The 15,854-nt window shown below is 41.8% G+C and overlaps 1 protein-coding gene across 1 annotated transcript in view; it reads left to right on the plus strand.

Annotated features, from left to right (window-relative positions):
• The window catches only part of HEPHL1 (hephaestin like 1), a 93,856-nt gene that overhangs the window by 47,351 nt on the left and 30,651 nt on the right, over positions 1–15,854 (plus strand). Inside the window, exons 12-14 of the mRNA XM_072795021.1 lie at positions 6,978–7,191; positions 12,148–12,287; positions 15,140–15,280. Coding sequence (XP_072651122.1) covers positions 6,978–7,191; positions 12,148–12,287; positions 15,140–15,280 — 495 coding nt within the window. The remainder of the gene's footprint in view (positions 1–6,977; positions 7,192–12,147; positions 12,288–15,139; positions 15,281–15,854) is intronic.

The raw sequence follows: 15,854 nt of genomic DNA on the forward strand, positions 1-15,854 counted from the left end.
CTCCATCTCTTTCTATCTTTCCAAACAGCTTTAGTAGAATAGGTACTGTTTCTTCTTTAAACGTTTGATAGAATTCCCCTGGGAAGCCATATGGCCCTGGACTCTTGTGTCTTGGGAGGTTTTTGATGACTGCTTCAATTTCCTCCCTGGTTATTGGCCTGTTCAGGTTTTCTATATCTTCCTGTTCCAGTTTTGGTAGTTTGTGGTTTTCCAGAAATGTGTACATTTCTTTGAGATTGCCTAATTTATTGGCGTATAGCTGTTCATAATATGTTTTTAAAATCGTTTGTATTTCCTTGGTGTTGGTAGTGATCTCTCCTTTCTCATTCATGATTTTATTAATTTGAGTCTTCTCTCTCTTCTTTTTAATAAGGCTGGCTAATGGTTTATCTATCTTATTAATTCTTTCAAAGAACCAACTCCTGGTTCTGTTGATCTGTTCCACAGTTCTTCTGGTCTCGATTTCGTTGGGTTCTGCTCGAATCTTTATTAACTCCCTTCTTCTCCTGGGTGTAGGATCTATTTGCTGTTTTTTCTCTAGCTCCTTTATGTGTAAGGTTAGCTTTTGTATTTGAGTTCTTTCCAGTTTTTGAATGGATGCTTGTATTGCGATGTATTTCCCCCTTAGGACTGCTTTTGCTGCATCCCAAAGATTTTGAACGGTTGTATCTTTATTCTCATTAGTTTCCATGAATCTTTTTAATTCTTCCTTAATTTCCTGGTTGACCCTTTCATCTTTTAGCAGGATGGTCCTTAACCTCCACGTGTTTGAGGTCCTTCCAAACTTCTTGTTGTGATTTAGTTCTAATTTCAAGGCATTATGGTCTGAGAATATGCAGGGGATGATCCCAATCTTTTGGTATCGGTTCAGACCCGATTTGTGACCCAATATGTGGTCTATTCTGGAGAAAGATCCATGTGCACTTGAGAAGAATGTGTATTCAGTTGAGTTTGGATGTAAAGTTCTGTAGATATCTGTGAAATCCATCTGGTCCAGTGTATCATTTAAAGCTCTCGTTTCTTTGGAAATGTTGTGCTTAGAAGACCTATGGAGTATAGAAAGAGCTAGATTGAAGCCACCAAGTATAAGTGTATTATTATCTAAGTATTTCTTCACTTTAGTTAATAATTGATTTATATATTTGGCAGCTCCCACATTCGGGGCATATATATTGAGGATTGTTAAGTCCTCTTGTTGAATAGATCCTTTAAGTATGATATACTGTCCCTCTTCATCTCTCACTACAGTCTTCGGGGTAAATTTTAGTTTATCTGATATAAGGATGGCTACCCCTGCTTTCTTTTGAGGACCATTCGAATGGTAAATGGTTCTCCAGCCTTTTATTTTCAGGCTGTAGGTGTCCTTCTGTCTAAAATGAGTCTCTTGTAGACAGCAAATAGATGGGTCCCGCTTTTTTATCCAGTCTGAAACCCTGCGCCTTTTGATGGGGTCATTAAGCCTGTTCACATTCAGAGTTACTATTGAGAGATAGGAGTTTAGTGTCATCATGATATCTATTCAGTCCTTGTTTTTGTGGACTGTTCCACTGAACTTCTTCTTAAAGGGGAATTTTAAGAGTCCCCCTTAAAATTTCTTGCAGAGCTGGTTTGGAGGTCACATATTCTTTCAGTTGCTGCCTGTCTTGGAAGCTCTTTATCTCTCCTTCCATTTTGAATGAGAGCCTTGCTGGATAAAGTATTCTTGGTTGCATGTTCTTCTCATTTAGGACCTGAATATATCCTGCCAGCCCTTTCTGGCCTGCCAGGTCTCTGTGGAGAGGTCTGCTGTTACCCTAATACTCCTCCCCATAAAAGTCAGGGATTTCTTGTCTCTTGCTGCTTTAAGGATCTTCTCTTTATCTTTGGAATTTGCAAGCTTCACTATTAGATGTCGAGGTGTTGAACGGTTTTTATTGATTTTAGGGGGGGAATCTCTCTATTTCCTGGATCTGAATGCCTGTTTCCCTTCCCAGATTAGGAAAGTTTTCAGCTAGAATTTGTTCAAATACATATTCTGGCCCTCTGGCCCTTTCGGCGCCCTCGGGAACACCAATTAAATGTAGGTTTTTCTTCCTCAGGCTGTCGTTTATTTCCCTTAATCTATCTTCATGGTCTTTTCATTGTTTGTCTCTTTTTTCCTCAGCTTCCCTCTTTGCCATCAACTTGTCTTCTAGGTCACTCACTCGTTCTTCCACCTCGTTAACCCTCGTCGTTAGGACTTCTAGTTTGGATTGCATCTCATTCAATTGATTTTTAATTTCTACCTGATTAGCTCTAAGTTCTGCAGTCATGAAGTCTCTTGAGTCCTTTATGCTTTTTTCTAGAGCCTCCAGTAGCTGTATAATAGTGCTTCTGAATTTGCTTTCTGACATTGAAGTGTAATCCAGATTTTGTAACTCTGTGGGAGAGAGGACTGTTTCTGATTCTTTCTTTTGACGTGAGGTTTTCCTTCTAGTCATTTTGCTTAGTGCAGAGTGGCCAAAAGCAAGTTGTATTGGGAAAATGAGAAAAAGAGAGGAGAGAAAGAAGGAAAGAAAAGAGAAAAAAAAAGGAAGAAAAAGAAGAAAAAGAGAAAGAAAAAGAAAGAAAGGGAAAAAAGGCGTGGGTGAAGGAAACAAATCAAAAAGCAAAACAAAACAAAACAAAACAAAACAACAACAAAAAGAAAGAAAGAAAGAAAGAACCACGGGGGAGTATCTTCTGATTCTGTGCACTCTAAGTCCCTTGACTTCCCCTGGAACCTGTCCGTCTAGCTGGTCCTCTGGGGGAGGGGCCTGTTGTGCTGATTTCCAGGTGTTAGCACTTGGGGGAGCTGCTGTGCCCCTGCCTGGTGCAGGGCTCAGTGGGGGTTGTTTACCCCGTGAGGCTCCAGGAGGAACAACCGCAGTGTCGGGGCCAGCCCTAGAGCCCTGGAGTCAGCCCCCGCAGTAGCTCCGGAGCTCTCCGTCTGCAGGGCCTGGAGGCTCCAGGGCGGGGCCGCTGATCCGCTCAGCTGGGGCAGGAGCGTCCTTGCTGTCCTGGGCCCTCCCGGCCTCTGCCTGTCCCGGGGGGAGGCGGGATCCTGGGCTGTGTCCCGGCGCCCTGTGCTCTGGAGCCTGCGCTGTTGGATTCGCGCTCCCGCCCCGCAGCCCCCTCCACGGAGCCGCCCCCGAGCCCCCCGAGCTGCTCCCGCCCCGCAGCCCCCGCCGCGGAGCCACCCCCGAGCCCCCCCGAGCTGCTCCCGCCCCGCAGCCCCCTCCGCGGAGCCGCCCCCGAGCCCCCCCGAGCTGCTCCGGGTCCCGCCGTGCGCGCTGCAGCCTTAGGGAGCTCGGCGCACTCTCCCGGGGCGCAGGTGTCTGTTAGTGTCCCCGGGAGCCCGAGGGCATCCCCGCCCTCCTGGGTCCTGCTCCACTTCCCTGCGAGCCCCTTTCCCCCGGGAAGGTCGGTGCAGCTCCTGCTCCTCCGGGACGGGGCTCTCCTGTCCTGGGGACACTCACCCCGGCCTCAGCCCGGCTCCTCGCGAGGCCCCTCCCCCTTGGAGGCCTTTTGTTCCTTTATTTCTTTTTCCCCGTCTTCCTACCTGATAGAAGCGCGAACTCTTCTCACTGTAGCATTCCAGGTGTTCTCTCTTTAATTCTCAGGCCGAATTCATAGATTTTCAGGATAATTTGAAGGTTTTCTAGGTAATTTGATGGAGACAGGTGATTTGGAGACCCTACTCTTCCGCCGTCTTGCCCCTCCCCGGTTTATATTTTTGCACATTCTTTAATTGGATTATTTATTTTTAGGGTATTGAGTTGTATCATTTCCTTATATATTGGATATGTCATTAGAAAATATCTTCTCCCAGGACAAACATTATATGGTTTCATTCATTGGGGGGGGGGGGTATAAAAAATAGTGAATGCGATTAAAGGGGAAAGGAGAAAAAATGAGTGGGAAATACCAGAGAAGGTGACAGAACATGAAAGACTCCTAACTCTGGGAAACGAACAAGGGGTGGTGGAAAAGGAGATGGGTGGGTGGGGGATGGGCTGACTGGGTGCCGGACACTGAAGGGGGCACTGGACAGGATGAGCACTGGGTGTTATGCCCTATGTTGGCAAATTGAACTCCAATAAAAAAATATACCAAAAAAAAAGAAAATGTCTTCTCCCATTCAATAGGTTTAGTATTATTGTTTTAGTTTTATTGTTTCTTTCACTGTACAGAAACTTCATTTTGATGTAGTCTTGGTAGTTTGTTTTTGCTTTTATTTCCCTTGCCTCAGGAGACATATCTAGAAAAATGTTGCAATGGCTAATGTCAGAGATATTAACTGCCTGTGCTCTCTTCAAGGATTTTTATGGGTTTAGATCCTACATTTAGGTCTTTAATCCATTTTGAGTTTATTTTTGTGTATGGTATAAGAAAGTGGTCCAGTTTCATTCTTTTGCGTGTTGCTGTCCAATTTTCATAACACTATTTGTTGAAGAGACTGTCTCTTTCCCATTGCATAATCATTTCTCCTTTGTTGAAAATTGACTGACCATATAATTGTGGGTTTATTTCTGGGTTTTATGTTCTATTCCATTGATTGATGTGTCTATTTTTATGCCAGTACTATACTGTTTTATTTACTACTGCTTTGTAATATAACTTGAAATCTGGGATTGAGTTGCCTTCAATTTTTTCTTTTCAAGATTGCTTTGGCTATTTGAGGTCTTTTGTGGTTTCATATAAATTTTAGGATTGTTCGTGCTAGTTCTGTGAAAAATGCTGTTGGTCTTTTGATACAGGTTGCATTAAATCTAGATTGCTTAGAGTGATATAGACCTTTTAACGATATTTGTTGTTCCAACCCATGAGCATGGAATGTCTTTCCATTTCTTTGTATCATCTTGAATTTCTTTTATCAGTGTTTGATAGTCTTCAGAGTACAGGTATTTCACCTCTTTGGTTAAGTTTATTCCTAGAAATTTATTGTTTTTAGTGCATCTGTAAATGGGATTGTTTTCTTAATTTCCCTTTCTTCTGCTTCATTATTAGTGTATAGGAATGCAACAGATTTCTCTACATTGATTTTGCATCTTGAGACTTTACTGAATTCATTTATCAGTTCAAATAGTTTTTTGGTAGAATCTTAGGGTTTGCAAACCAAAACTACAATGAGATGTCACCTCACATCTATCAGAATGGCTAAAATAAAAAACATAAGAAACAAAAAGATTTGGCAAAGGTATGGAGAAAAAGGAACCTTAATGCACAGTTGGTGGGAATGCAAATTGGTGCAACCACTCTGGAAAACAGTATGGAGTTTCCTCAAAAAATTAAAAATAGAACTACCCTAAGATCCAGGAATTACACTACTGAGAATTTACCCCCAAAATACAAAAACACAAATTCAAAGGGATACATACACCTCTGTGTTTATAGCAGCATTATTTATAATATCCAAGATATGGAAGCAGCTCAAATGTGAATAAAGAAAATGTGGTAATATATACCATGGGATATTATTTAGTCATAAAAAGAATGAAATCTTGCCATTTACAACATGGACAGAGCTATAGAGAGCATAATGCTAAGTGAAATAAGTTAGTCAAGAGAAAGACAAATACCATATGATTTCACTCATATGTAGAATTTAAGAAACAAAACAAATGAGCAAAGGAAAAAAAAGGAAAGGATAACAAAAAGAGAGAGAGAGAGGAGAAAGAGAGAAAGAGAGAAATCAAGAAACAGATTCTTAGCTATAGGGCACAAACTGATGGTTACCAGAGGGGATGAAAACAAACAAAGAAAAAAGATAGAAAAAATAAGCAGATATTTATGCATGAAAAGAAAGAACAAATAGATGAGTCGGGAGTTAAGCATATATCCGTGAAGCCATCACCACAATCAAGGCCTTAAATTCCTCTTTGTTCTTAGAGAGGATAATTCCTTGGCTAGCAAAGAACATGATGAACACATGAATAACGGGCTGACTAGCAAACAACATACAGAGGGAGCTCTTTCCACGTCTGCCTTCAGAATGTCTTCTGTGTGGTTTCACAAAGAGACTTCCCCGCGAGGGTCCTGGTCAGTGCTGAGGCAGCTAAAGAACCCACTGAACCAATGAGTTTTTGTCATTCTCAAGGGGTAATTTGGCAATATTTAGATATGCATAATATGATAAAAGCTATCACTGTGCATTGTAGATGATAATGAGAATAATCACTCCTTGCTTGTCTCTAAGAACAGAGTCTACGAAAGGGAGGATTTATTGACCCAGTAATTCCACTGTCAGTTAATAACTTCCAATAATTTTATGTGATTTTATGGTGAGTTCAATTAAGATATAGCTACCTGATGCCAATCTAGAAAATTGCATCAGTTTATAAAAGTACATGATGTGATTGTTGGCATTGTATAGAGAAATCTAGTTGATTTTCTTTTTCTTTTCATCTGGTATAATGCAGACCTACCATTGGTAATGAGAACCTCCTTTGTTCCAAGGCTTAATAAAGTAATATGCCTCGCTTTAGTAATAATACCTTATGTGTATATTTCACTTTATATGGTTTATGAAACCCTTTAGGGCAAAACACATGGTTTCAGAAATGCGCCCTTATTTCATCTTTGTTTAGACTATTAATCTTATGGGTAATTAGTTCATTTTAAACTGGGCTGGGCTAAGATAATCATACGTATCAGTGATTTTCCAGGAGCAACTCTATTCTAACATGTGTGTACAATAGGGAAGACCCAGAGGAATTATTTCTTGGTAGCAACTTTGCAAGTTTTCATTTTCGATTACAGATGAATTTCAGGTGGTATTTTCTTCCCTGGTAAGTAAAAATATTCAAAGTAATTTATTCCTCTTGGAGTCCAGCTTTAAAATACTATATAAACCTGGTATTTTAAAAATCCACCTTACCGGTTATTTATTTGGGAACAAAGTGCTATAGATTGCTAGCAAACCAAAGCTACCAAAACTATTGAGTTCCGCACACAATGCCAAGTCATTCCTCTTTCAGGTATTTTCAGGGTGTTTTGTTACACCATGCACCACTTCGTGAGAGGCATGAATCAAATATATGAGGTCAACAGCTGTGGCAACAAGGACCCTTCTGAGCAGCCGTACGGGATGATAAGAACCTTTTACATCGCTGCTGAAGAGGTAGAATGGGATTATGCCCCTAACAAAAACTGGGAGTTCGAAAAGCAGCACTTGGACGCAGGAGGGGAAAGGTACCATGGGCCGAGCCACCAAGTCTCTTGGGTGGGATTGCACATGCTCTGTAGACATTTGTCAAGTGTGAAAACCTAACATTGCCCTGGTTTTGTATGCACAATTTTGGCAGAGACTGTTAGGATCAGCACAAGAGATGAAGGAAGCTGCCCATCTGCATCTGAGAGGGGAATCTGAAGTCACTTGGGGGCACGCCAGGCAGGTTCAATGCATCCTCACCCGTAGGGTGGCAGGTTTCATGTATGGCTGTCCTGAGAATGTGTGTGCCTTTGAGCAAGCACCTAGCATGAAAGGATTAGGGAAAGAGGCAGATTCCGGTGACAGGGGGACTGTGAAGACAAAATGGTACAGAGGGAGGCAGAGATGAGGTGTTGCAGTGAGGTGAGCAGATGGGGTGCTGTAGATTGAGGACTGTAGGAAAAGAGCATCCATCCAGATGGAGGACAACCTAGGAGAGTGTAGGAGGCATTGTTTTGGCAGAGAATTGAGATGGAAAGAGCTGGTCTCTCTACTAGGCCCTGTACCCAGAAAGTCCCCAAGAGTGACCCTCCCATGAGAGTACTGTCAGCCAGTGCTAAGCACCAAAGAGTCAGCAAGGCTGGAGCCTGGTGCAGATATGTGAGCACTGGTCCCACACCCATACCTCCCCTTCCACCTGCGTAAACTGGGGTAGAGTCATACAGGTAGAGAGGCATCTGCCAGGGGCTGACCTATAGACTTCCTCCACTAAACAACAACATGCTGTGTGGATATTCCCTGTCCCCACATACAGACTCAGTGCAGAGTTAAGGCTAACCCCAAGTCATGGGCACTGGAATTGAATAGACCTCTTACAGGACAAATCTGTGTTCTCAACACCAAGACATGGTAATTTGCATGTCTTTGGTCCTCTTTGTTCTGTATTATCAGCTCCAGCCACCACCGCTGCCCCCCATACTAATTCTCTCTGGCCATATTCACACAAATCCTCTATACTCAACTATTCCTAATCTTCACATGTCTTTTTTTTTCTCATCTTAATTGTTGGCCTGTTTTGAGGGTGTAGACTCCTGGAAAAGGGTATAACAGCGTCACCTTATGGATAAATGAAGAAACAAAAATCACTCCTTCGTTTTAAAAAGATTTGCCTCAGGGACAGGATGATTTAAAATTTATTCCATGCCCCACCAGTCCATTTATTAAACCAGACACTCCTCTTCTGCAAAAGCAGTGCTATTGATACAAGCTAAAGACGGATACTGGGGCCATGGAAGATGAAATGAATGCGAATTCAGCCTTTTCTAAAATGATTATTTTTACTACAAGGCTGTTAGAACTAAAGAAATAATTGCGTAATAATCTTGTTCTACGCATATTCCTAGCTGTGAGAGTATAAGAAACATAGCTATCATAATTTTTCTTGGAACTCAGTGTGATTTCTGTTTTCAGGTCACCATCTCTCTGAGCTGGCAGGATGCTCTAGCCTCAGTCTTCTGGGACTGTTTCCCGGGTGAAACAGAGAGATAGGGGTGCTGGGGTGTTTGTACTCTACCCTGCCACTCTGGATATTGCCCATAAATAAATGAAAGCAAAGTAAAATGAAAACGTGTTCACATATTCAATGTACCACCAATCTGTAGATAAAAACTCAGTACAGATGGAGATGACCAGTCCTCCTACTGGCACATCTGTGGTACCTCTGCAGGTGGGAGCCCAGGGATAAATGCCTCTTCTGCTCCCAATTGTTATGACTCTACCTTTTGAGACAAAGCTATGACATGGGGCACATCTGATTTTCATTTTTTAAAAAAGATTTTATTTGTTTATTCATGAGAGACACAGAGAGAGGCAGAGACACTGGCAGAGGGAGAAACAGGCTCCCTGTGGGAAGCCTGATAAGGGACTTGATCCCAGGACCCGAGGATCACAACCTGAGTGGAAGGCAGATGCTCAACCACTGAGCCACCCAAGTGTCCCACATCTGGTTTTCAAACTACCTGTTGGTATGGGTCATCTCTGAGATATTTATTGTCCCAGTTAGCACAGACTCTCTGCCTCAACTTGGGATCCAGATACCCAGGGCTTTCTCAGAACACACTGAAAAGGCCTCAGGATCCCAGAAAAGCAACCAATGGGACCCATCAGCGCAATGCCAGGGTTTGTGCCAAGGAGAAAATTTGAAAACAGAGATAAATTAAGTTGCTCTAGGGAAATAAAGCTGTATTCTTAGTACTCCAGGGCTTGTGGACTGATATGCATTTAATTTAACCAACTTGGGATTTGAGACAACAACTGCCATGTATTGAGCAGCCACCATGCTCCGGGCATTCTGCTAGGGTCTTTAAGACCCTATCTGATAATGACCCTCACAATACACTTGACCTATCTGGTAAGCCTTGGCCCAGCAAATCACATGACCTGCCATCACAAGATGGTGATAGAGCAAGCACTTACATGGTGCTCAGTATGTGTGTGGCACAGTGCTTTACTGATCTTAACCCATAGAATCTTTGCACCAATTTAGGGAGGCAGATACATTGTGATCACTCCGCTTTGCGAATAGGAAAGCTGATAAACAGTAACGTGTAGTTCCAGAGGTGTTGGGGTCACTATTACACATGTTACTAGGACTATTTGAAAGTGAAAGTAGAAGAAAAATCCTCTTCCCCTGGAGAGCATATGGTCTAGGTCAAAGATATACAGATGTTTGTTAGGCACCTATTGTGTGCTAGGCATTGTACCAAGTGCTGGTAAAATGGTGCTAACAAGGGCAGGCAAGGCCCTTTCCCACAGAATTCATGGCTCATGGGGAAGACATTAGAACAAGCATATGAGCAAGGCCATCACCATGAGAGGGGAAATGCAGGGCCCAGAGGAAGTTCACAGCAGGTGCACATGGCCCCAGCTGGGGGAGAACTTCGGGAGGAGTACACCAGTAGTACACCATCAGGGAAAGCTTCTTAAGAGAAAGTGCCCTTAGCACAGGGAATAACAATGCATGGAAAGCCTGGAGGTGGGGAGGGCATGTGGAGTTCAAGAGAGAATGTTTATATGACCAGAGCGCAGAGTGTATGGGTGCCAGTGATAGGAAACAAGGTTTGGGAGGTTGGCAGATGCAGATAGTGAAGGAGCGATAGACTTTTTTCCCATTGTTTTGTGATCATCTGTCTTGGTGATGAATTAAATAGAGGTTGATCCTCATTATTTGCAGATTCCATGTTTGTGAATTTGCCTACTCACTGAAATTTGTTTGTAACACCAAAATCAATTTTTGTGGTCATTTACAGGAATGCATAAAGCAGCTGAGAATTTGTGTCACCCAATGCACACATTCCCAGCTGAGGTTAGACAAACAAGGCATCCCTGTCTTTTTTTTTAAAGATTATTATTTTTTATCAATTTGAAAAAGAGAGAGAGAGAGAGAGAGCGTGAGTGGAGGGACACACAGAATCCCTCTGCCTTCTTGTTTCAGCTTTACTGTAAACAAACATCCTCTTTGTGGTCTATTTAGTGCCACTTGTGTGTGTGTGTGTGTGTGTGTGTGTGTGTGTGTGTGCTTTTTGTTGGTGACTTAACTGTTAAAATGCCCCCCAGAGTAGTGTTGCCTAGTGTTCTCAAGTGCAAAAAGGCTGTGATGTGACTTACAGAGGAAGTACATGCACTAGATAAGCTTCATTCAGGCATGAATTATAGTGCTATTGGCCATGAGTTCAAAGTTAATGAATTAGCTATAGATATTGAATAAGATATCTTTAAACAGAAACATACATAAACCAAGGATATTTATCTGTCGATGAAAATATTGTGACTGGAGGTTTGAAGAAACTGGGGGGTTTTGAGGGTTAGGGGAGGTGAGTTTTCCTCTACCGTTCAAATTCTTCTGGTTGGTCTAAGAATAAAATTGATGTGAGAAATCAAATTTGCTTACACAGGGAGAATCAACATAAACATGAGAGGTTCCAAAGACATGCAAAATGAGATATATATGTCATCCTGAACTAAGAAAGGGGAAGGAATCTGGGACTTCAAAGGAAAGGAAAACAATTCATAGGAAGATGAAAAAGAGTATATGTTAGGTAAACAGATGTTGGCTGGGCCACTCAGAAAAAATGGGACAGAGAGAAGAATTTTAACAGACTTCGCTAAATTCCTCACTATCTCCCACCCCTATTTTATAATATACTATAGTTACCTCTGGTAATAGCCCCTTCCTGGAGCAGGTCCTCTACCCAAACTCTTTTAGGCAGTTGAGGGAAGGTCAAAGTTTATTCCTGAAACTTTTGGGTCTTGATTGTTTTCAGCTCAAAATGATCCACATGCCAAAGTGGCACATCTTGGGGCCATTCGTTGTCAACATCTACAAAACCTAACCTTGTATTTCCCCTAGGAACAATGGTTCAGTATTCATTATTTCAGTGTTCGAGGTGACTTTCTAGAACATGACTCCTGTGAATAACAAGAATCAACTATGCCTATATTTGTATATGAGTATATGCACAATATACAACCCAGACTCTTTCTTGAGATCTTTAAAGTGGAAAAGTAGAACAAGGTATGGAATGATACATATGATATCTGAAAGAATTCAGGGTGGTAGAGTGTGAGTGTGTACCTGTGTGCATGCACATGCATGTGTGTGAGGTTAGTTGGTCCCAAGAAGCAATGTGCCATCTCATGGGAGTCTCTAAATAATGTTGGCCCCATTCAGCACCCAACAAGGCTTTGCAGTGAGGGTCCCCAAGAAGTAAGACCTGGGCCAGTGCTGGCCTGCCCCAGTCAGAACCCCCTGAGGTGCTTTCAAATACAGATTCCCGGCCCCACTTCCAGAGAGCCTGGTGCAAAAGTCCAGCTCCACAGGGAGATCCTGATGGTGCCAGATTTGGGAAACTGCTCTGGAGTACCTTGGAATCACTCTGAAGCACTCAAGTTTTCTCTATGTCCTGGCAACTTTAATTTCTGATGTTTCTGATTTACAGACATGGAGATATATTTATGAACCACACTGAAAACTGGATTGGCTCTCAGTACAAGAAGGTAGTTTACAGAGAATACACTGATGGAGAATTCGTGGAGATCAAGGCTCGACCACCACGAGAGAAGCACTTGGAACTCCTGGGTAGGGCACAGATTGCAGCCGTGCACTGCCAGCCCCAAGGGTGCATGAACATGCACACATATACTGTCACACTTACACCTAAGAAGAGGCAGCAGGGACAGAGTAGCCTGACTGCATTCATCCAAGTGTGACATCTTCCTGCCATCCCTTGTCAAGGGAGCATGCTGTGTGCTCAGCTCATTCAAACAACCAGATATTAGTCAACCAGATAACCAGATAACATGCAAACAGCAATCCATAACATCAGGTTGTCTAACCAACGTCTGTTGCCCTGAAGTTCCTTTTCCCCCTCTGCTGAGTGAGACATTTTAACTTGGAATAATTTGATGCCTCAGAAGGGCAGGCAAAGTATTTGCATAACTCCTTCAAGGTCCTGGATTATCCATGCACAGAGCCGTAAAAACACACCATAAAAATAATACAAGTAAAAGAGAAATCCCTTACAAGAGAGGAGCACTAAGGGTGGAAGGGGCATGCACTGAGCACTGAGGGTGTAAGGCATTTGGGACCTCCTGAACTTGGCCTTCTCAGAATCTCCTGGGCCTGTCTGATGCCCTGGGCTGCCTGACCTGACAATCAGATAAGCTCCTCTGGCTTTCCTTCCCTGCTTTCCCCTTGGGAGTAGCCAAATCTGATCTCATCCTGAAGATGAGATCTTTAGGCAGAGGGCTAATCTAGATGACTTTCTGAAATCCATTGCCTTTTTTTTTTTCTGTCCTCATTTTTAAATGTACAAGGTGACTTATATAAGTAGTATGACTTTACACAGTCCTTCTTAATATTAAAGAAGGCACCAGGACAGCTAAGTTGACAAATTATTAAATGCCCCCATCCACCTTTCCTGCACCCTCACTGTCTATTAACACTGGCATGCAAGCTTGGATTGTGACATTTAGAGTCAGCCCCAGTGGGAACATTCCTTCTTTTGAGCTGTATATGTCAAGCAAGCTCCAGAAAAAAAGATACTGGTCCTGCCAACAGGGTGGATTGCCCCTCAAAAAGCCCTGATTTGGGTCTGCTCAGTAAAATGACACAAAGGAGTGACTCCTTCAGAGATAAGCCCAGCAGTGCTTCCCCCAGGAGAGCATAGGCCCATCCACTCATTTTTCTGAAGCTCAGGGACAAGCCTGTGCTCCTGAAGTTCCAAATGGCACAGGCCAGGCACATCTTTGTTCTTTCCTACTCCCACTGACATAGCAGGCCTCGAATCAGAAGACATTCACTCTTACTAGTACAACAAGTCATGTGGAATTGAAATGGTAATGAATTACAAAATAATGATTTTAATATATGTATACACATGCACCTATCTGTAACTATATCCAAATTTGCTGTTTAAAAACATGCATTCTTTTCTAGCTTTATCATTAAAAACAAAATAGTAGGGTTTTTTTTTAGACACTTCCTGGATCATACTAAATATTTTCTTCCAAAGATAAAAATAGTCCAATAAATTTTAGATTCATTTAGGACTTTAGTGGTCTTCTCAGAAAAACAATTATTTTTTTATTTTTATTTTTTTTATAAATTTATGTTTTATTGGTGTTCAATTTGCCAACATATAGAATAACACCCAGTGCTCATCCCGTCAAGTGCCCCCCTCAGTGCCTGTCACCCACTCACCCCCACCCCCCGCCCACCTTCCCTTCCACCACCCCTAGTTCGTTTCCCAGAGTTAGGAGTCTTTCATGTTCTGTCTCCCTTTCTGATATTTCCCACTCATATAGAAAAACAATTATAACCATAGTTTGATTCAGTGAAGAGGGGATGGGTGTAGTCAGACCACCTACTGTGAGTCTCTCTCTCTATGAATGTAGAATGCTGTGAACACCCAAGAATGCAAATAAATCCCCAGGGACCATAAGATCAGGTCTGAGGAGATTCCAAAATGGGAACCTGCTTCCATCCTCCTTGAAACAATGCTGCATGAAGACCTGTGTATATGGTACTCTGTCAATGTGGTACTCTGTGTATATGGTGCTCTGTCAATCTGAGCTAACTATATTTGTGCCACTCCTGATGCACTGATTGGTGAGAAATACCTGGTGTAGGCAAGAGGCACCCCGGATCATGCTGGCACAGGGCTTTCCAGCAGGATGTGAACCAATTTTCAGTGTCACAGAGGCTGATGGCTTCTAACAGAAATGCATATGTATGATTGCTGAGGAGCACATGTCTCATCAAGGTATCCAAGTACTGAGAAATAGCACTGGATGTGCATTAGTGAAATCACTGTATTGATCATAAATCATCACATAGATATTTTAATTTTATTCTTATCTTTCAAAACCCTTTTATGTTCAATATTTCATTGGATCTTCATTATGGTTATTATCATTAATATATCCACATACCAGATAATGAACAATTTCAGACTTACCAAAGGTTACATACAGAAGGATTACAAGTAGAAGCCACCATATCGTGTGGATATGGCTTTTCCCAGAGAATGTCTCAGCAGCAGCAAAATTTAAGCATTTACTGAGTACTTAGTATATTTCAATACATTGAAATAAGTACTTTACATACATTATCTTATTCAGTCCTCACTATATCCCTATGAGAAAGGTGATATTAAACTCATTTCATAGGTGAGGAAATTAAGAAGCAGACAGGTTACTTGACTTATCCAAGGCCTCTTTAATAACTGAAGGAAGCAGAACTTGAACCCAGGTTGGTCCAATTGCCAACACTACATGAGTATTTAATATTACTTATATTGCCCTCTAAAGGAAGTACGCTAATGAAAAAGCTAACCTTTGTTTTATTTTGCTAAAACCCACATACATATATATTACATCAGTGTTGAAAAGAGCAGTGATAATGCACACAGGCTTGTGTTTTGCCTTTAGGCCCAATGGTTCATGCTGAAGTGGGTGACTCCATCCTGATCATATTTAAGAACAAAGCCAAGCGGCCCTACTCCATCTCAGCCCATGGTATTGAAGACATGGATAGTGGGAAGCAACTCCATGTGCCCATCACAAAGCCAGGTAAGTTACGCCAGAGATCTATTCCATGCTGATAAGGACACTGGACTCTCTTTTGATCTTTTCTGATCTTTGAAGACTCTTGGAAAGTTCATCTTAATGTCAATACATTCCAGCCATTGCCTAATAACTCCTAATATGAGCTCATCATTTATCCAATGACCAAGTGATTATGGTGTTTCTAGGCTTAATAGAGACCTAAAAGTGTAGTGAGACATAATAATAGCTAATACATATTGAATGTCCATCTTTTGCCAGGTGCTATGCTTTATATTTTTTAATAATCTCATTTTCCTCATAATAACCCAAAAAGGTAAAGATTAAACATTAACATATGTCATTGACTCTGATATTATTGATTAGAATACCCATCATTATTTTTATGTCACTAAAAGAAAGACCGCATTGTCAGTTAAACCTTAACATGCTACTGATTGAAAGATGCATCTTGATTTCAGTTATGTTAAAATGTGAAAAGTGAACATCCTATAATTGAAATATGGTATTGTTTTTTCCATTTAATAAATGACTAAAGAACAGAGGGGTAAAGAACTTTACCAGGTCATACATTAGTAAT

This window comes from Canis lupus, chromosome 23 (genome assembly GCF_048164855.1).
Source record: "Canis lupus baileyi chromosome 23, mCanLup2.hap1, whole genome shotgun sequence".
NCBI lineage: Eukaryota > Metazoa > Chordata > Mammalia > Carnivora > Canidae > Canis > Canis lupus.